We start from the raw sequence: 22729 nt of genomic DNA on the forward strand, positions 1-22729 counted from the left end.
AAAGTACTTGTCCCTGGGGGCCCTCTGGGGGTGCGCGTACAGCGGGGACATTCTACCACAAGCTCTCAGGTCTTTTCTCTCTGGAGTAACTGGGAAGGCGCTCCTCTGTGTCTTCTCTCTGCCCCCAGGATCTTGTGTTCTCTGGGTGTCCCAGCCCCCTGAAATCCGTACCCAGGAGGGGTCCCCCGCCTTCCTGCCCTGTTCCTTCAATGCCAGCCAAGGGAGTTTGGCCATTGGTTCTGTCACATGGTACCGGGACAAAGTGGCCCCAGGGATGGAGGTGAGGAATGAGACCGCAGAGTTCCAGGGCCGCCTGGCCCCTCTCCCCTCTTCCCGCTTCCTCTGTGACCACCAGGCTGAGCTGCACATCTGGGACACCCGAGGCCGTGACACTGGAGTCTACGTGTGCAGGGTGGAGGTGCTGGGCCTGGGTGTCGGAACAGGGAATGGGACCCTGCTGGTGGTGGAGGAAGGTGAGGTGCCAGAAAGCCATGTCCCCTTGACTAGAGGCCCCACCCTCCCTGATAGTAGAAAGTCCCTCCCCAAGGCCCGCTGCCCTCCCCGAGCCTCTGCACACTTCTACCCAGGGCCTCCTCTCCTGAGCCCTTCTCCCCCTCCTCCCCAAACCCCCCGCAACATGCAGGACCTCCTCAGCTAGCGGCTGGCACAGTCCTCCTCCTTCGGGCTGGATTCTATGCCTTCAGCTTTCTCTCGGTGGCTATGGGCAGCAGCATGTATTACCAGGGCAAATGTGAGTGTTGGAGCCGGGACACATGGGCATGGAGATGGGAGGGCACGTGAGAAGGCTGGAACCAGCAGAGATAGAGACCAAGAAGGAGGAGGAGGGCTGCAGCACTGAGGGATTCCTGTGGCCTCTCCTCCAGACCACTGTCACAAGGGAACACCCTGTCACTCCTTGGATGGCCTCTGATGAGTGATTCCAGACCCCAGTGATCCCAAGTTCTTCAAGAGACCCTAATAAATTCCTCTCTACCCCATCATCCTTCTTATGAGTCTTGTGTATTTCCTGCTCCATCTCCAGATGCTCCAATGTGTCCCATTCTGGATTTTCCCAACTCTTACCTCCTGCGACTAAATCTGGTCTGGAAGGGTCCAAGGAGGGAGCTTCCTAGCAATCCTGCCCCCTCCCACCACCATCCTGGGACTCAGCACACCTCTCTCTCCTGCCCAAAGGGCTAAAGCCCTTTGTCCTGAGAAGAGCGGAGTATCTGACATGACTGGTCCTACTGTCAATGGCCCACAGGCAAATACTCTTCTCTGAGCTTCAGGGGAGCTTGGGTCCCCAAACACCCTTCCTCACCCAGTGAATCCCCCTACCTGACCCCAGAATGAGTGGGAGGATAAATCACTTAGGATTCTGTTTTGTTTTTAAGAAAGGCCATTTTATTATTATTTTTGGCCACTCGGCAGGTGGGATCTTAGTTCCCTGACCAGGGATCGAACCTGTGCTCCCTGCAGTGGACGTGTCCAGAGCCTTAAGCACTGGACAACCAGGGAAGTCCCAGTAATTTAGGTTTTGATCTTGGCCCTGTGGAGCTGGGGCTTGAAATAGATGAAGCCTGAGACACGGAGGGTGGCGAGACCATGGTCTTAACTGGGTGAACCATGGGATGGCCGTGGGTTGGGGGAGGCATCTGCAGGTATTCAGGTGGGTTTGTTCTCGGCGATGCAGGCATAGTCCCCGCTGGGGTCCTCCTTGTTGCCTTCCCTTTTTCGGATGTCTGGTCCCTCCTGTTTCGGCAGCCTCAGCAAGGACGCATAGTGGAGCTCCTGTTTTGAGGCCTGGACCTGGGGCCCGGACAGAGGGCACTGACGGGGTCCCCAGGAGTCTCCCTGCTCTGTCCACCCCCTCCCTAAGTTCTGCCACTCCCTGCTCCCACTGCCACTTTTTAAAAATTTTTTACCTTGTTGCCTCTCTTTGTGCTCCATCTATAGCTCTCTCTTCACCTCTCTTTCAGTCTATCTTGTCCTTTCCTCTTCGTATCTCTCTCATTCTCTCATTTTCTCCCACTTCATCATGCTTAATCTCCTTCTCCTCCTTTTTCTCTTGGTTTCTCTCATTTTCCTTGTGCCTCTCATTCTCACTCTGACTTCTCTGTCTCACTCTGTCTCCAATCTCCCTCATTTCTTCCCCCCTCTCTCCTTTGTCTTATTCCCTCTTTCCATCTCTACGCCTTTCCTTTCCTCTTTTTCTCATTCCTTATTTCCCTCTTTCTGTTTCTCTCTTATTTCCTGTCTCCCTCATGCTCCCGTTTCTTTCTGCCTTTTGCTCCCCCAACTCCACCGCCTCTTGTTGCCCCCTCACCCTCTTCCCTGCCCCCAGACTCACCAAGCTTCTCTCCAGCCTCCTCACTGGAAGGAAAGAAGAAGCTCAGCTTGGCTGTGCCCCGCCCCCTGTGCCACCTCCCAGCCCTGCTCACACTCTCCCCACCCCCACCAGGTGTTTCCTCACTTGCCAACCTCCTGGGGTTCCCACGGCCAAAACCACGGCCTAAGCCACGGCCTCTCTCTTGGGACTGTCTCCGCCCCCCTGCATCTGCTTTCTGCCCCCTTCCTCACAGAGGGGGAATGAGGGAGGTGCGGGTGGGGCTCACCTCTCCTGTGGAGCCGACACAGGCAGATGAACAGAACGACCACAAACAGAAGCAGAAGCAGGAGCATCCCCAGCCCTAAACCCCCAAATAGGTACAAATCCTTTTGCTCACACATCATTCCTGTAGGGAAAAGGGGTAAATATTAGAGGGAACTTTTTTTGCTTCAGTTCACCCCATCCCCCTCATCTGTTGTGAATCTCAGCTTCTCCCTCTGATAGTTTTAGAGACAAAAAAGATTCTCCCAGAGATTCTTCACCCCAGACTGTGTTGACTCACTTCTTACCATAGGTGTCCATCCCTCACCGGTTACCTCACTCGTTCCCAAGACCATTCACCCTTCAGAAGCTTACCACCGCCACCCCTGCCATCTCTGGGCCTCCCCATGAAGTCTGTTCCCCCAGCACTGGTTGGTCCCAAGAGGCCCTGGCCACCTACCCACGAACCGCACACACCACTTTTTACCCACTGCTCCCTGTGCACCACCACCCACCTGTGCAGAGGGTTACCTTGCCATCTCCCCTCATGCTTTCAGGACTGAAGACTAGCCTGTAGGTTGGGAAACCTAGCACAGCTCTTCGAGGCTAAATGGCCTGGGGTGAATCATGTGCCCCAAGTTCCTCATTTGTAAACTCGGGTGTCTCTGTTACAATAGTTTCCCAAGCCGGGGAGCCTTAGATCTGTATTAACCCCGAATGGGGTGGGGGAGGGCACTTTCTGTTTGTCACTGCTAATCAGCATAACAATGTAGGGTACTATGGTGCCCATTCCTTGGTGAAGGTTCTGAGACTCGAGGCTGGATCCTGACAAGGACATCCAGCCCAGAAGAGGCAGAGTTGGGGTTCGAGGCCAGGTCTGTCCAGCTCCAGAGCCTACCACCTTTCCCCTACCCTAAGCTGACGAGCTGGTTCATAGGAGCCTTTCCAGCACCAGCTAGCTCTAAGTTCTGATGAGGAGGCTGAGGGAGGAGCCGAGGCCTGGCAGGAAAATAGGGAAGGCGGTGTCTAGCACCACCTGGCAGAGCAACTCAGGAAAAGGGGGGCCCCAGCTTGGCTGGTGTGGAGAGCCGCTCTCCTTGAGCAGATATTGCTGGGGCTAAAGTGGGGCATGGAGAAGTGTCTGGGGCCCATAACTTCCCCTAAGGCACTTCCTGTCTTACAACCACTGGTTCCTGTTTGAGGGCAAAGAAGGGGCTGCTGACTTCAACCAGAGCCAGATGCACTGACCAGTGTGTGGAAACTGAGACTGACCTGATTTAAAGAGGATTCCTGGGTAGGGGTGGCGGGTGGGGAGCAGAAGCAGAGGTGGAGAGGAGGGCCTGAGGTGGCCATGCTGGGAAGTGGGGGCAGAAGAGGATGGTTTACACTTCTTTGGGGAACAAAGACAGAGGCTGGACAGAGGAGTCCTCCAGGGCCCGGGGAACCTCAAAACTATATTTTCCCTTCCCTTATCTTAGACTCACCTCACTCTGGGGTATGACTGTCCTCTTCCTGGGTTTCCCCCGAGGGTCCCAGCTTACCCAGAGCCTGTGGCCTGCAGATGAACGGACTGCAGACTGGCCGGAGCTGCCCTGGAGTGGTGTTGCCGTCTTAGACATTCCTGCCCCTCCCCTCTTTTAACTTCTCCCCCAGCCTGGGTTCCTCCCCAGCATGATCAGGAGAGGAAGTTAGGCTCTGAGGGTTGGGGTTACAACGTCTTTTCCTTTCAGATTCCCAGGACTGTAACTCAGCCTGTCATCCCCTTTCACCCCAGCCCTCCTATTGATCCTGCAAGTCTCAGTGATCATGTACCTTCTAGATGCCTGCCCTGATTCACTTTTCCCAATTATACTGGGTCCCTGAGAGCCATGATCCTGGTGTGTATGAACATACACCCCCAGCTCCCAAGACAAACTGGTGGATTTGGGTAACTCTCCTGGTATTCTGGAGCTGTATCTAACAGGGCACTTGATTGACGGATGAACAACAGGAGACAGAGACAGCCAGACTAGATCTACATGAGCACTGCTGATAGATCTAAGACAGAAAGTTGACAACAAGCTGGTGTTGGGAAAGGAGGTGCAGGCAACCCGGGTGGATTTCCTGCAGGGAGCAGCATTCTGATGTTGAGCGCAAAAGTAAGTAAGGGCAGTAGTCGAAGGCCTTCTGGACAGAGACCTGGATGAAGGAGAGGGAGACGGATGCTGGAGGATGGCACACCTCGTCCTTGCGGAAGGTGAAGACTGGGGAGCTCACATGGAAACAAGGACTGGAGAGAAGATCTGGTGCCTGGGCCCATAAGCATTTGCATTTCCTCCAAATTCAGAAACTTTCTGCTACTTTCCCTTCCCCCATCCACAGTGTTCCCCATGCAGGACAGTAGGCCAATATTTTTTTTTTTAATGTTTTATTATTAAAATGTTCAAACAGAAAAAAATTTGAAGGAATTATACAATGAACCCATTCCTACCATCTAGATTCTACAATTAATATTCTTCCATATATTTGCTCTATTACATATCTATCAATCCATCTCATTTTTTGATGTTTTTCAAAGTTGCAGACATCAGTACATTTTACCTCTAAACCCTTTACTATGCTTATCATTGACTCGAGTTCAGTATTTGTTTCCCCATTTCTTTTTTAGGGGGTTGGTGAGGAAGGCAAGATTTACATACCCTGAAATGGACAAATCTGAAGTCAGCACTCAGTTTTTAAACTGTCTTGTGGTTAACGGTATAGAGCCAGACTACCTGGGTTCAAATCCTGACTCTGCCACTCCTGTGTGACCTTATAGAAGTTCTTTAACCTCTCTGTGCCTCAGTTTCCTCTTAGAGTGTTTATCAGGATTAAAAGCATAATTATATAGGACTTCCCTAGCAGTCCTTAAGAATTCGTGCTTCCATTGCAGAGTGCATGGGTTCCATCTCTGGTCGGGGAACTAGGATTCTGTATGTTGTGCACTGTGGCTCCCCTCAAAAAGCATTCTTGTATATAAAGTGTGTAGATCAGTGACAGGCACACACCAAATGCTATTTATATATATATATTAGCTATGTTATTATTATTATTATCTGAACACACAGAGGACCTTTGCCAACAAAGGTCCATCTAGTCAAAGCTATGGTTTTTCCAGCCGTCATGTATGGATGTGAGAGTTGGACTATAAAGAAAGCTGAGTGCCAAAGAATTGATGCTTTTGAACTGTGGTTGGAGAAGACTCTTGAGAGTCTCTTGGACTGCAAGGAGATCCAACTAGTCTATCCTAAAGGAAATCAGTCCTGAATATTCATTGGAAGGACTGATGCTGAAGCTGAAACTCCAATAATTTGGCCACCTGATGTGAAGAACCGACTCCTTGGAAAAGACCCTGATACTGGGAAAGATTGAAGGCAGAAGAAGATGACAGAGGATGAGATGCTTGGATGGCATCACCAACTCCTTGGACATGAGTTTGAGCAAGGTCCAGAAGTTGGTGATGGACGAGGGAAGCCTGGTGTGCTGCAGTCCACAGGGTCGCAAAGAGTTGGACATGACTGAGCGACTGAACTGAACTGAACTGAACTGAACGGAACCCACAGAGATATCAAGAAAGGGAAATGATCTGGGACCATTTGCAACTCCCTTGACCTGGTCTTTCTTCCTTTCATCTCCTACTGCTTTGCCTCCTATACCATTCATTTTGTCCTTACTGCTTTCTTTTGCTTACTCATTCATTCTTCTGTCCTTTCTTCACTTAACACTTAGTCAGCGTGGGGCTCATTCTAGACTGCAAAGCTCTTTGTGGGTGGGTGCTCATCGCACTCCTGTCTACACTGTGTAACAAGGAAAGTGATGCTCTATTTCCATCCCTCATCAGTGAGTTAAGAGTCTGTGGGGAGGCTGAGGACCTCTTCAGCTGCCATTACCGTGGACTGGCTTAACTCTTTCTCACCCAGGTCTGGGGGGTTGGAGGGAGCAAGGGAATGGGAAGAGGAGGTCAGTCCAGCCTGGGGACAAGTTCTTCTTAGGGACCCAGACACCCATCCCTGAAGACTCCAGTTCCAGCCCTTGGTCTCAGGGCTGTGGATGCAGCCTTCCCCTCAGCACCCACCTCTGGGGTACAGAAGATTGCAGACCCCACTGGCAATCTGGAGCAATCTGTGTGTTCTCACTGTAGCTGCCCGACTTATGGCAAGCTAGCTTCCCTCCCAGGGCCTCAGTCAGTTTTCCTTCCCACTGACTCAGAAGATCTGTCAGTCCCCCTCCGGCTCTACCCTGAAAGCCTGTCTCTTCACCTCCGACTCCTTCCCCAGTTCAGAGAACCCAGGCATCCAGCTGCCTCACCCCAGCTCTGGGTAAACAGGAAGCAGGGTGAGGGGTGTGCGGAAAGTCCCAGCCAGGTGTATGGGTCTTTGGGGAGAGGGTGGCCCCACCCCTGAGGTATGAAAGCCCCCCTGCCCGGGCCCTAGCTCAGTCTCCATGGGGGAACGGGGGCTGGAGGGCCGGGGTAGGAGGCCCCAGAGGAAAGGATGCCTGCTGCTGGCTGTGGCAGGAGTCAGTTCCCTGGTGACCCTCCTGCTGGCCGTGCCCATCACTGTTGTGGCTGTGCTGGCCTTGGTGCCCCAGGAGCAGGGAGGATTGGTGAGTGGCTACAATAAACCCTCCACGGGCCAGCTATTGCCCATGCTCACTCACCTCTGGCTATGCCCCTCGTCTTATCTTGCTCAGCTGGCTTGGCTGTCCCCAGGATGGAGATGTCCTGTCTGTCTCTTTGCTGGTCCTCTTTTCATGTTCGTGTGATGCTGTTGTGTACCGATGTCACCAAGCCCCTTCCTGGTCGTATGTATGTTTCTTCTCCCCCTCCCAAGACATACTAGGGCCTCTGTCTCTCTGTTCAAGTATAGCCACCTCACTAGCTCTCCATTCCAGGGAGGTGTGGAGGCTGGGGCTGGTGGGAGAAGCCCCAAGTTTGGAGCTTGAATCTATGCTGGGAATGGGAGGGCTGGTGGTTGGCATCAGTTAAGAGGGAACTCTGGGCGCTGTGACCCCACCCACTCAGGTAACAGGGACGGCTGACCCAGGCACCCAGGCACCTGCCCATCAGCGATTTGGTAAGAGCCCACCATTTTACCCTCCCTTCCCTGGCTCTGCCCCTCAGGGACTCCCAGCTCCCAACCATCTGCATCCCCAGATACTCTCTTCCTTCAGGAATCCAGATGCCCCATCCCTGGGCCCTAGCACCTTGTCCTCTGGGGGTGACCAGAGGACACCCTGTCCCCAACCGTGGACTCTTCCTACCTCTTCCAGAGTCCGGGGAGCTGCCCGAGGAGGACTCAGAAACTGATCTCAGCCCTAGGCTCCCAGCTGCCCATCTCATTGGTAAGGATCCCATCTCATTGGTAAGGATCCCATCTCATTGATAAGGACCCCATCTCATTGGTAAGGACCTCACGGACCTGAAGGGTCCAGGGTGCCAGTTCTGCTCACCCACGGTTAGAGTCCCTTTGCTCTGTCACTGCGGCGCTCCCTTGCCCACCCACTTGACCGCAGCGATCTTGCCCAGCCTTCCGCTCCACCAGCATTCTAGCCTCTTGCTTCCCCGCCCCACTCCCGGGAGGAGGGAAAACCCGGCCTGGATCACCCCACCTCAGCATTCCGCACAGCACACCCAGGTGCCCTCAGTCCCAACTCGTACTCATTGCAGGAGAGCGCCATCAGCCCGCTCCCCTACCCAGCTGGGCTCCTGCAGGGGGTTAAAAGCCCTCAGTGTACCCCATGCCCATCCTCCCAGAAGCCCCCGGCCTGGATCACTCCTTTCAGGATCTGATTTCCGAGAAAGCCGACGGGCCCATTTCTCTGCAGGCGCTTGGACCACCGGGCAGGGGCTAGGCTGGGAGGCGAAGAAAGAAGAGGCGTTTCTGAGCAGCGGGACGCAGTTCTCGGGTGCGGAAGGGCTGGCCCTCCCGCAGGACGGCCTCTATTACCTCTACTGTCACATCGGCTACCGGGGCCGGGCGCCCCCTCCCGCCGTGGAGCCCCTGGACGGCTCGGTCACGCTGCTCAGCCGGCTGTACCGGGCGGGGGGCGCCTATGGGTCGGGGACCCCCGAGCTGCTGCTGGAGGGCGCGGAGACCGTGACACCTGTCTCGGACCCCGCCAGGAGGCACGACTATGGGCCCCTCTGGTACACGAGCGTGGGGTTCGGTGGCCTGGTGCAGCTCCGGAGGGGCGAGAGGGTGTACGTCAATATCAGTCACCCCGACATGGTGGACTACAGGAGAGGAAAGACCTTCTTCGGGGCGGTGATGGTGGGGTGAGGACTAGCTGCATCCCTAAGAACAGCTACTGCCTGATGAGAGTATGTGAATGATGCAGCCCAGTCACTGGGGACCCAGACACTGGGGACCCCATGGCTGTGGGGAAAATGTAGATGACTGTTTGGAAACTGATTTTTGAGCCGGATGAAAATAAAGAATGTAAACTTGAGTGTTGCCAATACAAATGCAGAGATGCTAAGGTGTCTTCATTTAGGGTAGGTACACAAGTGTGGGTTAAAGATTCTCCTTATTTTTCTGGTTGCTTGAAACAATTCATAGCACTTGGCATGGCCTCTGTTCCCTGGGGTGGGGGATCTGTGGGTCCCACCCACCCTTGCCTCTGAATGACTTTTCCCCGACATTAGCCCATTTGGAGGGTAAGAAGAAAAAGGCCCTCCACAAATGCCAAAGCATCTCCCAGCACCCACATTCTCAAGGCCACGCGGTCCCCCCAGACTCAGCACTGCACTCTTCTCTCTTGGATCCATCCCAGTAGTGGTGGGGTCATTGCAGGGGAAGGCAAGCACCACTCAGAATGGCCCAGTTGGCAGAATAAACCTGAATAGGGCTGATAGTGAAGCACTGGGCAGACTGGCACTTCTCTGCTAGCTGCCCCGTTAGCCACAGTCAAGAGCCACAGCTGGGGGAGCAGGGGTGGGTGGGTGGGTGGTGGTGAAGGATGGGGTAAAGGGAGGAGGCTGAAGGAGAAAGCTGGGAGGGTGATTGAGAAAGGGAGATGCTGGGGCCGGGGGTAGGGTGGGGGGGTGGTGCCTGAGGATACCAGGGAAAACCTGGAGAGGAGGGGGAGGAAGAACTGATGCCACCTGGCCCTGTCCAGGGAGAGATGGCACATCCTCACCACTCATTCACACTTCAGGTCCCTTTTCCATGAGTAGGCAAGTGTGGGGGCCTCAGGGTGAGCAACAGCAGCCCCCTCGCTCCATGACTGACTTTCAGCCTGGGGCTGGAGGAGATGGAGGAGGAGCCAAGGCTCTATCTAGGTTACCCCAGTGGGTCACCCCACCTCTGCGGCACACCACATGGTTTTTCCCCTTGCCTGGCAACCCTAGCAAGAAGGAAAGCCCATCAAGGGGTCCCAGTCTCAGTCTTTATTTCTGACTCCATATTTGTCTTTGACTCTGTGTCCGGAAGAGGCTTCCTGGAGGGGCAGAATGCATTTCTCTTTCCACTTCACCCACCTCATGTCCTTCTCATCACTCATCAAAAATCAGGGAGACCAAGCTGGCATGGGGGGAGCAGGGCACTCCTTCACCTACATCTTATTCTTTGCTTTGTTTTTTTTCTTTCTTTGTTTTTTAATCTTCTTCCTCCTCTTCACTTCCATCCACTGAGAGATGGAAGCGGGTAGAAGACTGGGGCCTGGAAAAAGGGAGAAAGCCAGAATGCACAGAGCCCTCTGCGAGGTGCTCCGGTGGCATTTAGGGCTTTTGTTTGTGTTTCTCATGTGGCCCCACGTGTGGTGCGGGTCCCTACTTCTCTTTGATAGGTGAGGTTCGGTGACTGATACTGAACCTTTGGTAGACCGAGGTCCAGTTCAGTTGCACAGTTAGGACTGATTGGCAGAGGGAGGGCCGGGAGCAGGAGCTTCAAGAGCCCAGTTGCCCAACTGTCTGAAAGTCCCTTGGCTGTGATTCAGGTACCTGAGAATTTGGCCGCTCCCCGGCTCTTTCTCTCAGGCCACAACAGCCGGAAATCTCACCTGAGCAGGATTTGCCCCGCCTGGATAGGAATTCCCAGAGTTGGAAATTCCCATGTCCTAAGGGAGAGGTAATTAAGTTCAAGTTCCTTTCTTTGGGTAGGGGCATATTCAGCTGGGCTTTGTCTTAGGTAGGATCTCTTGAGCCCCAGAAGTTCAAGGAGTGAGGTCCAGGGATCTTAAGCCCTGTGGAGAAGAACTTCGGTTAGCAGCCTCTTACCCCCAAGAGGACTTCCCTGGTGGCTCAGACGGTAAAGCGTCTATCTACAAGGCGGGAGACCTGGGTTCGATCCCTGGGTCAGGAAGATTCCCTGGAGAAGGCAATGGCAACCCACTCCAGTACTCTTGCCTAGAAAATCCCATGGATGGAGCAGCTTGGTGCAGGCTACTGTCCATGGGGTCGCAAAGTGTCGGGCACGACTGAGCGACTTCACTTCACTTCACCCGCAAGAAGAGGCCCATGCAGAATTAATTTCCAGATAGAGGCATGTTTCTTTTCTCAGGACACTTTATTTCTCGCCACTGACCAGTAGGGCGGTTACAGGCATGACTCCCCTGGGGAGCGGAGGTTCAGTGATGTAGCGACAAATCAGTCACCAAATCAGCATCATTTAGACAACTCGATCAGATAAATATTTTTTAAAAAACATAAGCAAAAGGAGGCACAAAGGCGAGGAGGCATGGTGGGAGCAACCTGCAGTTCAGCTCCGTTTTCACAGAAAACACATCTGAGCCAAGGCAGCCCTTAGTTTGTGTCTCCCAGGACACCTTGACCTCCTGAATAAATACATTCATTAGTAAATAAATAAATAATAAATAAATAATAAATAATCACAAGTGCAAACATAAACAGAGGGAGTTGGCCCAGTGGGGTTGGGGCTGGGCTTCCCACCTCAGGGGAGTCTGGAAACATTGGCAGGAAGGGAGAGTTGAAGTCCACGCATGTCAAGTTCTAGGTGAGATCTTCTCAAGGAATGTTGCGAAGTGTTCCGGTAAGAGCCCTGGCCCTCACATTCTGGGTGTCCCAGGTTGCATCCGGGAACCCAAGCTTGTGGACCCCAGGGAGTTCTGGAAGTTCCAGTTCCAGTCCTTGATGGTGGTTGGTGGCCCGTTGTCCAGGCCTCACTTCCCTACATCCCTAATTTCTAAATGTAGCTGTTGTTTAAAGTTGGATGCTTGGAGCCCAGCCCTGAGCCCATAATTCCCTTTCTAAACCAGAAGGGGATGAGAAGGGCCTGAAGGATTAAATAATAAGGTAACTGAGGTGGGAGAAGATGCATGTCCTGCACCCTCACAGGGCGATGATCCCAAAGTAGACCTGCCCAGACTCGGCATAGTCCAGGTAGTCCGGCAGGTTGATCTCAGCACTGAGGCGATCTCCCTTCTCCAGCTGGAAGACTCCTCCCTGGTAGATGGGTTCATACCAGGGCTTGGCCTCAGCCCACTCTGGGGTCTCCCTGTGGCAAGGGCTCTTGATGGCAGACAGGATGTTGACCTTGGTCTGGTAGGAGACTGCAATGCGGCTGATGGTGTGGGTGAGGAACAAGGGGGTGGAAGGGCAACCTTGGCCCCTGAAGAGGACCTGTGAGTAGATGAGGTAAAGCCCGTCAGCAGGCACCACCAGCTGGTTGTCTTCCAGCTTCACACCGTTGGCCATGAGGGCATTGGCATACGAGTCCCACCACCGGAGCTGCCCCGGAGAGTTGATGTCGGCTGGAGGGAGGGGGAAGAACAGGGAGGGGTGATCAGTGCGACCCTGTCAGTTCTACTCTCCACATCCTGGCCCTCGCGTTCTGCCCGCCCCCCACATCCGGTTCCTGTCCCCTCTGTCTGTGTTCCCACATCCCATCTGGCCATGAGGTTCTGAGTATCCCCCTCAAGTTCTAAGTATCCACCACCCTCCCCTTGAGCTCATGAATTCTTCTCACACTGTCTCTGTCTGCCCTCAGTCTGGATTCAGCCCCCTAATCCTACCCTGCACTGTCTCTCTGCTTCTTCATGACCCAGATACATCCTCAGAACTCTTACCTACAACGTGGGCTACCGGCTTGTTACTTGAGGCTTGAGAAGAGGACCCTGAGGAGAAAAGAGGAAAGGAAAAGGTAAGCTTCCCAGAAAATATCCCATACTTTAACCTCCATTCCTTCTCCCCCCGATCCCAAACCCTAAATTTCCCCTACTGCTTCCATCCCTTGACTAAACCCCACCCACACCCACCCCCCAAGTCCAGAATTAGAAGAGAGGTTGTGGAGACACTTACTGAGTGTCTGAACCAGAGGGCTGTTGATGGAGGGGCCACCTGGGGACTGCTGGGGAGAAAAAGGAGGATGAGTGTTAGAGCAAGTCACCCCTGAAGGAGAAACTGCTGGCTGCTTCTCTAGCTTGTACTCTCTGCCCTGATGGGTCTTGTCTTCTCTCTCCATTCATCCATTTTTTTTGTTCATTCATCCATTTAACAGCTCTTTCATTGAGTTCCTTCCACATGCCAGACACACTTAGCTTCATCTTTCCTTATCTCTCTTTCCTATCGTCTGTATCTCTTTCTGTCTCATCATCTTCATCCAGATCACTTGTTTTGAGTCTCCATCTTTCTACTCACACCCCTTATCTGTCTACACATCTCTCTTTATGTCTGTATCTCTGCTTACTCATTCGTCCAACAAATATTTAGAGGGCATCCCCCATGTGCCAAGTGTTATTTCTCCACCCTTCTCCCTTTTCCCCCCATCTCTCTCCATGTCTCCTCCTGCCTCCCCATCTTTCTCCACTATTTTCCTCCCCATCTTTCCCCATCAACACACCTCTTTCTCCACCCCATCTCTCACCCTCTTTCTCTCTCATTTCTCTCTGGGTGGGAGAATGAGCCAAGGCCGGCCAGAAACTCACCTCTTCCCTCTGGGGGCCGATTACCCCGAAGTGCAGCAGGCAGAAGAGCGTGGTGGCTCCTGCAACCAGGAGGAAGGAGAAGAGGCTGAGGCACAAGCAACTTCTGGAGCCCTGGGGGCCCCCTGCTTTCTCGGAGAGCACCTCCTCCGCCAGCTCCACATCCCGGATCATGCTTTTGGTGCTCATGGTGTCTTTTTCAGAAGGGTTCAAGTCCAGACGGGAGACAGGAGAGCCTTGTGGCAGGGTATGTGAGAGAGAGCAAGTTGCCTGGCTGTCTCTCGGGGGTGTGTTGTCTGGGAGGTTATCTCCAGGGGGTTCTGCAGCTGCTTGTCTCTCTCCTGGCTGGTCCCCTGGTGTCCCCGCTCTGGGAGCTTCTGTTGGCTGGGTGTGCAAACAGCTGCATTTATATGCTGTGGGGTGAGAAGAGGGCGGGGAAAGGCTCTCATTCAACCAGCGGAAAACTTCCTTGGTGGAGAAACCCATGAGCTCATCTGGAGGAAGCGGTAGCGGGCCCTACACCTTCTGTCTCGGTTTCTTCTCCATCGCGGGGGCGGGGGTTTGGAAAGTTGGGGACACCCAGGCATCAAGGATACTTCCTACACTCCGCCCGCTCGGATTCTGAGTGGGCTTCTCTAGGCCAGTTACTGCTGTGAATATGGGACCCTGAGGGTTGGACCCATTTCCCCTCTGCCCCTCAGCTCCCACTGTTTCCGTTCCTTTAGGGGTGGGAGTGAGTTCTGTGGTCTGTTCCTTCTGATTTCCAGACAGGACTCATGTAGGGGTAGAATTAGAAATGGGAGGGGCTTTATAAAGCTGAGTCCTTCATGGAGAGAAAACTCAGAGGAAGCTGTGCTGGGTCCTGAGATGTGTGTTTGGGACCCTGGGGGGTGAGAGGAGCTGGAGAAAGGGAAGCTTGAGGCTCTGCAAGAACTGGGGGCGGATGGCAGGTCCAAGCCTGGGACAGCCCCAGGGGCTGAAAGTAACGCTGGGAATTCACGAACTCCAGCACAGCAGGGCTTCTCCTTTCACTCTGACCAGGAACTCGCTGAAACTCTGAGGCTGGTTTCAGTCTTGGTTTCCAAGGGAATGTGACTCCCCAACTTTTGCACGGAGACCCCCCCTTCAGAGTTCCTGTGTATGGCCATGTATCCCCAAAGAATCCCTTCTCCCTCCAATTTCCTGGAGACAGCACTGCCCTTGAGAGCCCCTGTGTGTGTGACCAGGTCTCCTGAAATGCCTCTGGTGTTCTCTAGTCCCCAGCCTTGGAGGTTGTCCCATTTCTCGGGGCCCTGGCATGGCCATGTCTTCCAGGGGGGCCCCATGATCCTCCCCCATCATCCTGAACACTCTTTAGTGTTGTCAGTGCTCCTTAGGAGCCTCCTGTAACCCCCATTCCTCAGGGGGCCCCTGACCCCCACTTCTCCAGACCTTGGACCTGCCTCTGTCTTCTCAGCTTATCCTCTGGTTCCCTTGCAGCGAGCTGGCTGCACCACCCTGCGAGCCCACCGTGTTTCCCCAGAGCCCCTCAGGCCTCTCTGATTCCTGTCTTTCCTCCATTCCTCAGAGACATCTGGGGAATTCTCCCCTCCCCAACAGACATACAGGCAGACAGAATTTCAGAGAAAAGTTTATTTGGCTTCATTGAGGGTCAGACGTCTCCTTGAGGGGTGTCTAGTTAAGCGGCGGCTGGCTCTTAACAGCTTTTCACTTCCTTCCAGAACCCCTTGGTCCCTCAGAGCCTCGCTTTCTCTCTCCCACTGGGTCATCCTTGTGCCTAAGCCCTCTCACTCGTCATCTCTTGGGTGTATTAGCTCTTTCTTCTGATGTCTCGCTATTATTCCCTTCTCTCCATGCTCCATAAATAAATAATTTAATTGTTTTCCCTTCATAAATAAGCCCCCCTCCCTGCCTTTAGTCATCCACCCAAGCTCCTTCATGTGTCAGCTCCCCTCTCCATGTCCAGGACGAGGCCCCCTAGATGGGCAGGGCCGAGGAAGGGATCTGGGTGGGCATTTCGAGGCAGGCTTGAAGTCCTCAGCTGAGCATCTGGGGTGGTCCAGGAAGGTCTGGTCCCCTGGTGTGCCTAGAATTCCTTCTTTGGAAGCTCCAGGTGCTGAGAACCGGGCGGGGGGAAGACTCAAGACTGTTGGAATAGTCAAAGGAGAGGTGTGGTGACCCCTGAATTGGTCAGAATGGAGGCAAAATGGGGAGAAGGCCTTGAAGCCTATTTGTTTCTTTCTGGATGTTTCTACAGAGCGAAGGCTCCAAAGAAGACACTACTGGGGCTGAGGAGCAGGTGGGAGATGCCATCTGTGTGAGTGGATAGCTGGTCTCCCCGGGTGAGCAGGAATACAGCCCCCTGGTACACTGAGCGCACCCACGGCCCCTGTGGCCCTGGGCACACGGACTTCTGAGCGCTGAGGAGAGGCACGTGGAAGGGGTACTGGGGGGAAAACAGCTGGACCTCATGAGCCAGGTAGAGAGGGGTGGGGGTGGCCCTGGGGAAGCAGCCTCTCCCGGAGAAGACCACTTGGGAGTAGACGAAGTACAGGCCACTGGTGGGGACCAGGAGGGAATTGTTGCTCAGAGAGAAGCCGTGGCGGAGGAAGGCGCGGTCCGTGTTTGCCCTCCAGCGCAGCGAGTCCTGGGTGCTGGGGTCTCCTGGGAAGAGCCAGAGGGGATGATGCTTAAGGACTTGGGGGTCAGTGGTCTCAGTCCCCAAGGCAACAGGTGCTGGACTGAGTTCCTGGGGATGGCTGGGAGGACAGAGGGAGTGGGAGTGGGGTGAGCTGGTGGGGGGTGGATATTGGGTCTCTGAAAGGGGCAGGAGGAGGGCTGGGGGCTACTTGTCGGGAGGGCGGGTGGATGTTTACCAACAAGGTGAGCGGCGGGTTTGAGGGTGCCACGGGTGAAGGGCGTCGGGAGTTGCTGATGGGCAGGCTGTGCAGCTGAGGGTGTGAGGCCAATGCCACGGAGCCCCTAGGGGAGAAGAGAGTCAGACAGGCTTTAAGGCCCAGGATTGGGCTGGGCCGCCCCCCACGGCCCCACTTGGTCCTGCTGCCTCACCTGGGCCTCCAGCGGCAGGGCCAGCAGCAGCCCCAGGAGGAGGAGGGGTGGGGTGCCGCACACCCTCAGGAGGTAGAGACGTCCAGGTGGTGTCATGGGGAGAACCTGCGGGGAGAGAGACAGTGAGTGGGGCGGGGCGCGATGAGGAAGACGGGCCTCCTGCCGGTGGAGACAACCACCCCGAGAGACACACGGCGTGACAGACAGAGAAGGGGGACAAGATGCAATCAGGGAAACCCCGAGGTGAGCAGAGGGAGAGAGACAGAGACAGATAGGAGGGGAACAGAAAGGGCTCAGAACGTTAGACACAGACAGAGAGAAAGAGACTGACAGATGGAGTCAGAGAGAGGGGAACCAACCAAAACCAGCCCCACCAAGGCCCTGGCCCTGGCTGGAGGTGCAGGAGGGGCTGGGGTGTGAGAGGAGGGACTGAACGCCCCCGGGGAAGGAGTCCACCGCCCCGGCAGCCCGAGGAGATGGGCTGGGAGAGTCTCACCTGCTGTGCGGGGGCCCCTTGGCCCGGACGCCTGGGTCCCTTTATAGAGGAAGCGGCAGTGGCAGCGTGGCAGGCGGCGGGCGGGTTCTAGGCCGGGGCTGGGGCCTGGGGAAGCCCCCAGGGCTTAGAAGATGCTGCTGTTTCAGTCGAAGGCAGGAAAGGCTGAGGCCTAGGACAGAACCGCAGGCTGGGGGCTCAGACGACTGAGTTCTGGGAAAGGGAGTGGGGTCAGGGGAACCGTGGGCTGGGAGGGCCAGGGAGCGGGGTCAGGCTTAGGAGTTCTAGAGAAGGGACAGTAAATTCAGAGGAGGAGAAGGGGAGCTGCTAGGGCGTGGGCTGGAGGCCCGGTTCCCTGAAGAGTGATTTTGTGTAACACCTCTGCACCCTTGACTGATTACAGCCTTCTCTGTGTGCATGTTTCCTCCTCTCATACCCCATGTCTTTGTCCCAAAAGACTTGTCAACTTGTCCCAGTCTGTGTATTTTCCAGGTCATCTGGTGGGTTTCATATCAAGAAGTTGCATTATACACCCTCCTGCCTGGGACATCCTGGTTTATGCCTGTTGTCCTGGTGGAAACATTCATGGAGCTCCGTTCTGCTCTTAGAAGTGTCTTGGTTTGGAAAATCCCACTGAGGGATGAGGCTCTGAACTCACGTATGATGAGGTCTCATCTTACTGAAGGACTCCCTCCACCTCATCCCAACCTTAGGTGGACTCGGAAGATCAGATTTACATAACCCCAAACAAACACATTCCAGCATCAAGGAATGTGGTAACTGCCTAAGTTCTCTACACTGCAGGCTTCAGAATTCCACACAGGTGGAGCTCAAGGGTGGTGTTCTAGAATGGGGTGGAGATAGCAAAATGACCTGTCTTGAAGCTGCGTTTGTAAAGCCAATACATTGTTTTGTTTTTATAATTTTCTTCCTTCCTTCCTTCCTTTCATTATGGCTGCGCTGAGTCTCTGTTGCTGTATGGACTTTTCTCTGGTTGCGGTGAACGGGAGCTATTCTCTAGTTGCAGGGTGCGGGCTTCTCACTGCAGTGGCTTCTCTGTTGCAAAGCACCGGCTATAGGGTGCATGGGCTTCAGTAGTTGTAGCTCCCAGGCTCTAGAGCACAGGCTCAGTAGTTGTAGTGCTTGGGCTTAGTTGCTCCATGGCATGTGGGATTCTCCTGGACCAGGAATCAAACCTGTGTCTCCTGTGTTGTCAGGTGGATTCTCTGTCACTGAGCCACCAGGGAAGCCCTAGTACACTGTTGTAAAATCATTAAGGATTTCCCATTTCTGTCGATCTGGAACTCAGGTACAGTGAGGTGCACTTCTCCTAAGTAGACAGCTTGATGAAATTTTTCATCTGTTTAGAGCCATGCAGCCACCATCCAGTTCAACATATTTTTAGAACCTTCCCCAGAAGGTTCTCTCATGCCCTCTCTCAGTTCAAACCTCCCAAAGATAACCAACCAACTTTTTGACCTCTACAACTACAGATTAGTTCTTCCTATTTTTTTTTAATTTTATTTTTAAACTTTACAATATTGTATTAGTTTTGCCAAATATCGAAATGAATCCGCCACAGGTATACATATGTTCCCCATCCTGCACTCCCCTCCCTCCTCCCTCCCCATACCATCCCTCTGGGTTGTCCCGGTGCACCAGCCCCAAGCATCCAGTATCGTGCATCGAACCTGGACTGGTGACTCGTTTCATACATGATATTATACATGTTTCAATGCCATTCTCCCAAATCTTCCATTATCTATTTATTTAGCTGTGATGGGTCCCAGTTAAAGCACATGGAACCTTTCGTTGTGGCATGTGGGATCCAGCTGCCTGACCAGGAATTGAAGTCAGTCACGGTGAATTGGGATCTTGGAGTCCTAGCCACTGGATCACCTGGGAAATCCCAGTTCTTCCTACTTTTGGAATTCATATAAATAAATCACACAGACAACTCATCTGTGTTTGGCTTCTTTCTCTTGTGTTGTTTGTGAAATTCATCTACACAAGCAATTCTTATTTCATTGCGATGTGATGCTGTGTGAATATACTCTATCCATTTTTCTGTTGATGGGCATTCGGTTTGTTTCTAGTTTGGGGCTAGTATGAAAAATGATGATATGAATATTCTTGAACACGAGTGAGTTTTCGCTTAGCTTGTAGGTTGCAGGTCAAAAAAAAAAAAAAACCAGCAACGTTTCAACGTTTCTTAAGATGATTTTAATCACATTTCATAAGACTGAGAAAACAATTGGCCACCTCAAATATTATTACTCCTCTTATGACTTGTAATGCTTTCATGTGGAAGGTTTTGGAGGGGCTGGGGCTGAGGACGGTGGTAATGGAAATTCAAGCCCTCCCTCTGTTGCACTGGCAGAAAGTCCCTGAGGGGTCTTGGTGTCCTGTGGCAGTAAGTCACATTCAGGGTGTGTATGAGCTAGTTCTCCTGTTTTTATCCCCCTACTTGAGGCCCTGCAACTTTGCCTTTCGTGCCTTCCTAGTCTCATCACTTCATTCTCTTTTTTTGTGTGTGGGGGGGTATGCCTCGTGGCTTGCAGATCTTAATTCCATGCGTGACCAGGGATTTAATCTGGGCCATGGGAGTGAAAGTGCAGAGTCTTAACCACTGGACTGCCAGGGAATTCCCTCATTCCATCTCTTCAGCTTTCTCTCTATTCCACAAACATTTATCAAGCATCTGCACAAGGCATTTGAGGAAACATGTGTGGAAGACAGTCTCCGAACCTCTGGGAGCTCAAAGACCAGTGTGGGACACAGGTTAGTTATAATCACAATAAAGTGTGGTAAGTTTTTCTGACAGAGCGCTTATGGCTGCTGCTGTTGCTAAGTCACTTCAGTCGTGTCCAACTCTATGAGACCCCATAGATGGCAGCCCACAGTAAAGCTCTCAGCCCACAGACAGGCTCTCCTGTCCTGGGATTCTTGCAGCCCACAGTAAAGCCATCAAACTTGACCTGGGGGAGAGGTGATCCAGGCATCAAGAGGTAAAGAAGATGATGAAGGACATTCTTGATAGAGGGAACAGAAGGTGCAAAGACTGGAGGTAAAAGAGAGTACGAAGTGTGCTAACATGTGCAAGTGAACACAGATAGAAGGGACAGAGACGAGGCTTGGGAGGCAAGCTGAGAACACATCCTGAGGGGTTTAGAGCCATGAAAAGATTTCATTCTAAGAGATTTCATTCTGAGGGGAAACCACCAAATTTTTTAAGTGAGAGAGGGACCCACCCAGATTGGTAGATTTAAAACACGAGTCTGGAAGCTACAGGAAGAATGAATTGAGGTATGGGAGCTGGGGTCTGGAGGGGAAACCACCCCTCTAGACGTGAGACCAGTTGGGAAGGTTTTGCAACAACTCAGCAAGGAGGTGACAAGAGCCTGCAGCATATAAACTGAGGCAGTAGCAGGAAAATGGAAAGGAGAGAGTTTCTAGGCAAAAATCAACAGGTCTTGGTGGCTTACCAGGTGTGATGGTGGAAGAAGGGCAGCCACAGGTGCCCCTTTTGAAGCATCTTGGCCTCTATTGGCATCATATTCTTTCTTTTAACCTGTGTCCTGTGTCCCTGCTGGCCTCCCTCTTGGTCCCTGTTCCTTCCCTTTGCTCTAGGCCCCTCTTTCTCTGGAGTCCCTTTTCTTTCCTGCTGTCTTTTTCTGCCTCTCCAATGGTAGGAGCTGATGGACTTGGAGACCTCAGCTATATTACTAATAAAGTGTAAAATGACATTGCAATTAATGATGAAAAACAGAAGTGGAGAAGCTTTGGTCAGAGAGGAAAATTGGGACATGGAAGGGCGAAAGGGGAAGGCAAGGAGGAGAGAGAGGGAGACATGAGAGGGAGGAAGGAAAGAGGAGAGCTGGTCTGTGTCACAGGCGTTTGCGATGCGCTGAGGGACGCTCCTCGAGATGGACCAATCTTGGTTTCAATCTTAGTTTCGGAGGTTGTGTGAAATTCAGTTTCTTTCTTGAGGAGGCCAGCAGTTGGTTTGGGGCTTTCCCTGAGTGGGAGGGGTGATGACTAGAGTCTTGTGCTCCAAACCCAAGGAAGTACAGTTTCTACAGTGGTCTCTGTGGAGAAAACTAGTGAAATTGCTGAGCCCTCCAAATGAGGTTGAAATGATACCAGCCTCAAACCTGAACTTAGCCTCAAAACCTAACCTGGGATTTAATGTCAACTTTGATCCTAACCCATACTTAACCTCAACCCAAATCGCAACTCAAAATCAACCCTAACCTCAAATCTAAACACATTTCAATAATGAACCCCCTAAATAAACTTATGCACTAAACTAACCCAGCACTGTTTCTAGAGCTCATCTTGGAATTAACCCATCTCCATTCCTAACCCTATAGTTAAACCTGACTTGAAATGTAAGTTCAATCTGAGCTACAAATGTGAAGTTGAGCTTTATCCTGCTTTTCCCCATTATTAACTCATCCTTCCATTTAACGAGTCTTTTTTGGGAACTTAAAGCATTGGACTTGACTTTGACCACCAGACAGTGACATTGCTGGTTTAGCCCAATCTCTTCACTCTTTCTGGAGCTGTTTCTCTGCTCTTCCCAGTAGCATACTGGACACCTACTGATTGGGAGCTTACTGCGTGCTGGGCACTATTCCAGGCAGTAAGGATATAAACAGGTCAGACAATGCACCTGCCATCGGGAAGCTTTCCTTCTAGTGAGGCAAGGCAGAAAGAAATACACTGAAGAAGAAAGCAGTAAGTAGTGCTATGAGGAAATAAGATAGGGACGTGTGCTAAGAGCGGCAGGGATCTACTTTAGACACTGTGGTCAGAAAAGTCCTTTCCGAGTAAATGGCATTTTAAGCTGAGACCTAAATGACAGGAGTGGCTGAGTGAAGGTTTGCGGGGAGAAGCAGTCCAGGCAAAGGGAACAGCTACTGCAAAGGCCGGAAGATGGAAATGAGCCGGGGGCACTGAGGAACGGAAGGGAAGCCAGTGAGGCTGGATCAGAGAGAGTGGGAGATGGATAAGCTCAGAGAACAGGGGCACGGCACGGACCAGAGCATGCAGGGCCCTGCAAAGACAGGTAAAGCATCTGAACTGTTGTCAACCAGGGGGACCTTTGGAGGGTGTCAGGGTGTGTCCATGTATAGGAGAGAAGGAGGTGTGAGGTAAAAGTGATTGGATTCACGTTTTTAAAAGATCACTGTGGCTCCTGTGTTTAGACTGGACTGTGGGGAGTAAGACTGCAAGCAGGGACACCAGGTAGGAGACAACTGCAGTAATCCTGGGGAGAAGACAGTGGCTGCCCTGAAGATGGGACAGAAGTAGACAAATTTGGGACATACTGAGATACATTTCAGGGGTAGAATTGACAGGCCCAGATGATGGATTGATGATGAGGGGGGTGGAAGATGGGGAGACTGAGACAGAAGCAGGATTCTGATGGGATGGGAGAACCAGAAGTTCAATTTTGGATTTAAATCTATTGGCCAGATATCGAAGTCTTGGATAACATTTCAGTCTTGCCAAGAAATGTCACTTGGCAATTCTATCAATATATGTGAGTCTAGATTTCAGAGGCAACGTCAGAACTAGATTGTCAACAGTGGGAACTGTCAGCACAAAGAAAGCCATGGAGATGGAAGAAATACCTTACACACACTCCTAAGATCCCTTTGAGGTATTTATGT

General features: G+C 52.6%; 5 protein-coding genes and 1 long non-coding RNA gene across 12 annotated transcripts in view; 3 read left to right on the forward strand and 3 right to left on the reverse strand.

Annotated features, from left to right (window-relative positions):
• The window catches only part of NCR3 (natural cytotoxicity triggering receptor 3), a 32037-nt gene extending 31036 nt beyond the window's left edge, over positions 1-1001 (forward strand). The window contains exons 4-6 of one of the 3 annotated variants that reach the window (XM_061399150.1): positions 129-473; positions 644-751; positions 885-1001. In XM_061399150.1, the coding sequence (XP_061255134.1) occupies positions 129-473; positions 644-751; positions 885-931 (500 nt within the window). In that variant the 3' untranslated portion in view covers positions 932-1001. Of the gene's footprint in view, positions 1-128; positions 474-643 lie in introns of all 3 variants that reach the window. The other 2 variants (XM_061399149.1, XM_061399151.1) reach the window with 2 other exon arrangements.
• LOC133236916 (uncharacterized) overlaps positions 1-19012 on the forward strand; it is a 50578-nt gene extending 31566 nt beyond the window's left edge. Inside the window, exons 2-4 of one of the 2 annotated variants that reach the window (XR_009733073.1) lie at positions 12614-12708; positions 13529-13736; positions 15747-19012. This is a non-coding gene — a long non-coding RNA (uncharacterized LOC133236916). Of the gene's footprint in view, positions 1-12314; positions 12709-13528; positions 13737-15746 lie in introns of those variants that run through there. The other variant, XR_009733072.1, reaches the window with a different exon arrangement.
• LST1 (leukocyte specific transcript 1) lies at positions 1377-4192 on the reverse strand. 2 transcript variants are annotated; one of them, XM_061399188.1, is made up of 4 exons: positions 4075-4192; positions 2616-2735; positions 2351-2373; positions 1377-1809 (listed from the first exon to the last, which is right to left on the reverse strand). In XM_061399188.1, exons 2-4 carry the CDS (start codon positions 2731-2733, stop codon positions 1666-1668), a joined length of 285 nt encoding a protein of 94 aa, XP_061255172.1. In that variant the 5' UTR covers positions 2734-2735; positions 4075-4192; the 3' UTR covers positions 1377-1665. The 2 variants fall into 2 exon arrangements, with proteins under 2 accessions (XP_061255172.1, XP_061255171.1); XM_061399187.1 differs by lacking the exon at positions 4075-4192 and adding an exon at positions 3106-3166.
• Positions 7037-9074, forward strand: LTB (lymphotoxin beta). Of its 2 annotated transcripts, XM_061399161.1 has the most exons (4): positions 7037-7213; positions 7632-7683; positions 7880-7951; positions 8435-9074. In XM_061399161.1, exons 1-4 carry the CDS (start codon positions 7052-7054, stop codon positions 8887-8889), a joined length of 741 nt encoding a protein of 246 aa, XP_061255145.1. In that variant the 5' UTR covers positions 7037-7051; the 3' UTR covers positions 8890-9074. The 2 variants fall into 2 exon arrangements, with proteins under 2 accessions (XP_061255145.1, XP_061255146.1); XM_061399162.1 differs by lacking the exon at positions 7632-7683 and having other exon boundaries at positions 8435-8522.
• On the reverse strand, positions 11898-13678 carry TNF (tumor necrosis factor). Of its 2 annotated transcripts, none has more exons than XM_061399148.1 (4): positions 13493-13678; positions 12867-12912; positions 12635-12682; positions 11898-12319 (listed from the first exon to the last, which is right to left on the reverse strand). In XM_061399148.1, exons 1-4 carry the CDS (start codon positions 13676-13678, stop codon positions 11898-11900), a joined length of 702 nt encoding a protein of 233 aa, XP_061255132.1. The 2 variants fall into 2 exon arrangements, with proteins under 2 accessions (XP_061255132.1, XP_061255131.1); XM_061399147.1 differs by having other exon boundaries at positions 12867-12915.
• On the reverse strand, positions 15107-16654 carry LTA (lymphotoxin alpha). Its single transcript, XM_061399174.1, has 3 exons — positions 16559-16654; positions 16366-16471; positions 15107-16153 (listed from the first exon to the last, which is right to left on the reverse strand). The coding sequence occupies exons 1-3, from the start codon at positions 16652-16654 to the stop codon at positions 15741-15743; spliced, it is 615 nt and encodes a 204-aa protein (XP_061255158.1). The 3' UTR covers positions 15107-15740.
• Positions 19013-22729: the final 3717 nt, after the last annotated feature.

This window comes from Bos javanicus, chromosome 23 (genome assembly GCF_032452875.1).
Source record: "Bos javanicus breed banteng chromosome 23, ARS-OSU_banteng_1.0, whole genome shotgun sequence".
Lineage (NCBI taxonomy): Eukaryota > Metazoa > Chordata > Mammalia > Artiodactyla > Bovidae > Bos > Bos javanicus.

Excerpts from the sequence above, each read along its gene's own strand:
- TNF (XM_061399147.1), bottom strand. The coding sequence starts at position 13,678 with ATGAGCACCAAAAGCATGATCCGGGATGTGGAGCTGGCGGAGGAGGTG. Across the intron at positions 12,683-12,866 it reads CCCTCTGGTTCAGACACTCA|GGTCCTCTTCTCAAGCCTCA; the intron begins GTAAGTGTCTCC and ends TTTTCTCCTCAG. Across the intron at positions 12,320-12,634 it reads GCCGGTAGCCCACGTTGTAG|CCGACATCAACTCTCCGGGG; the intron begins GTAAGAGTTCTG and ends CCCTCCCTCCAG.
- LTB (XM_061399161.1), top strand. The coding sequence starts at position 7,052 with ATGGGGGAACGGGGGCTGGAGGGCCGGGGTAGGAGGCCCCAGAGGAAA. Across the intron at positions 7,214-7,631 it reads CCCAGGAGCAGGGAGGATTG|GTAACAGGGACGGCTGACCC; the intron begins GTGAGTGGCTAC and ends CCACCCACTCAG. Across the intron at positions 7,684-7,879 it reads ACCTGCCCATCAGCGATTTG|AGTCCGGGGAGCTGCCCGAG; the intron begins GTAAGAGCCCAC and ends TACCTCTTCCAG.
- LST1 (XM_061399187.1), bottom strand. The coding sequence starts at position 3,139 with ATGAGGGGAGATGGCAAGGTAACCCTCTGCACAG. Across the intron at positions 2,736-3,105 it reads CAAGGTAACCCTCTGCACAG|GAATGATGTGTGAGCAAAAG; the intron begins GTGGGTGGTGGT and ends TTTTCCCTACAG. Across the intron at positions 1,810-2,350 it reads GGAGGCTGGAGAGAAGCTTG|GTCCAGGCCTCAAAACAGGA; the intron begins GTGAGTCTGGGG and ends TCCGGGCCCCAG.
- LTA (XM_061399174.1), bottom strand. The coding sequence starts at position 16,654 with ATGACACCACCTGGACGTCTCTACCTCCTGAGGGTGTGCGGCACCCCA. Across the intron at positions 16,472-16,558 it reads CCCTGCCGCTGGAGGCCCAG|GGGCTCCGTGGCATTGGCCT; the intron begins GTGAGGCAGCAG and ends CTTCTCCCCTAG. Across the intron at positions 16,154-16,365 it reads ACCCGCCGCTCACCTTGTTG|GAGACCCCAGCACCCAGGAC; the intron begins GTAAACATCCAC and ends GGCTCTTCCCAG.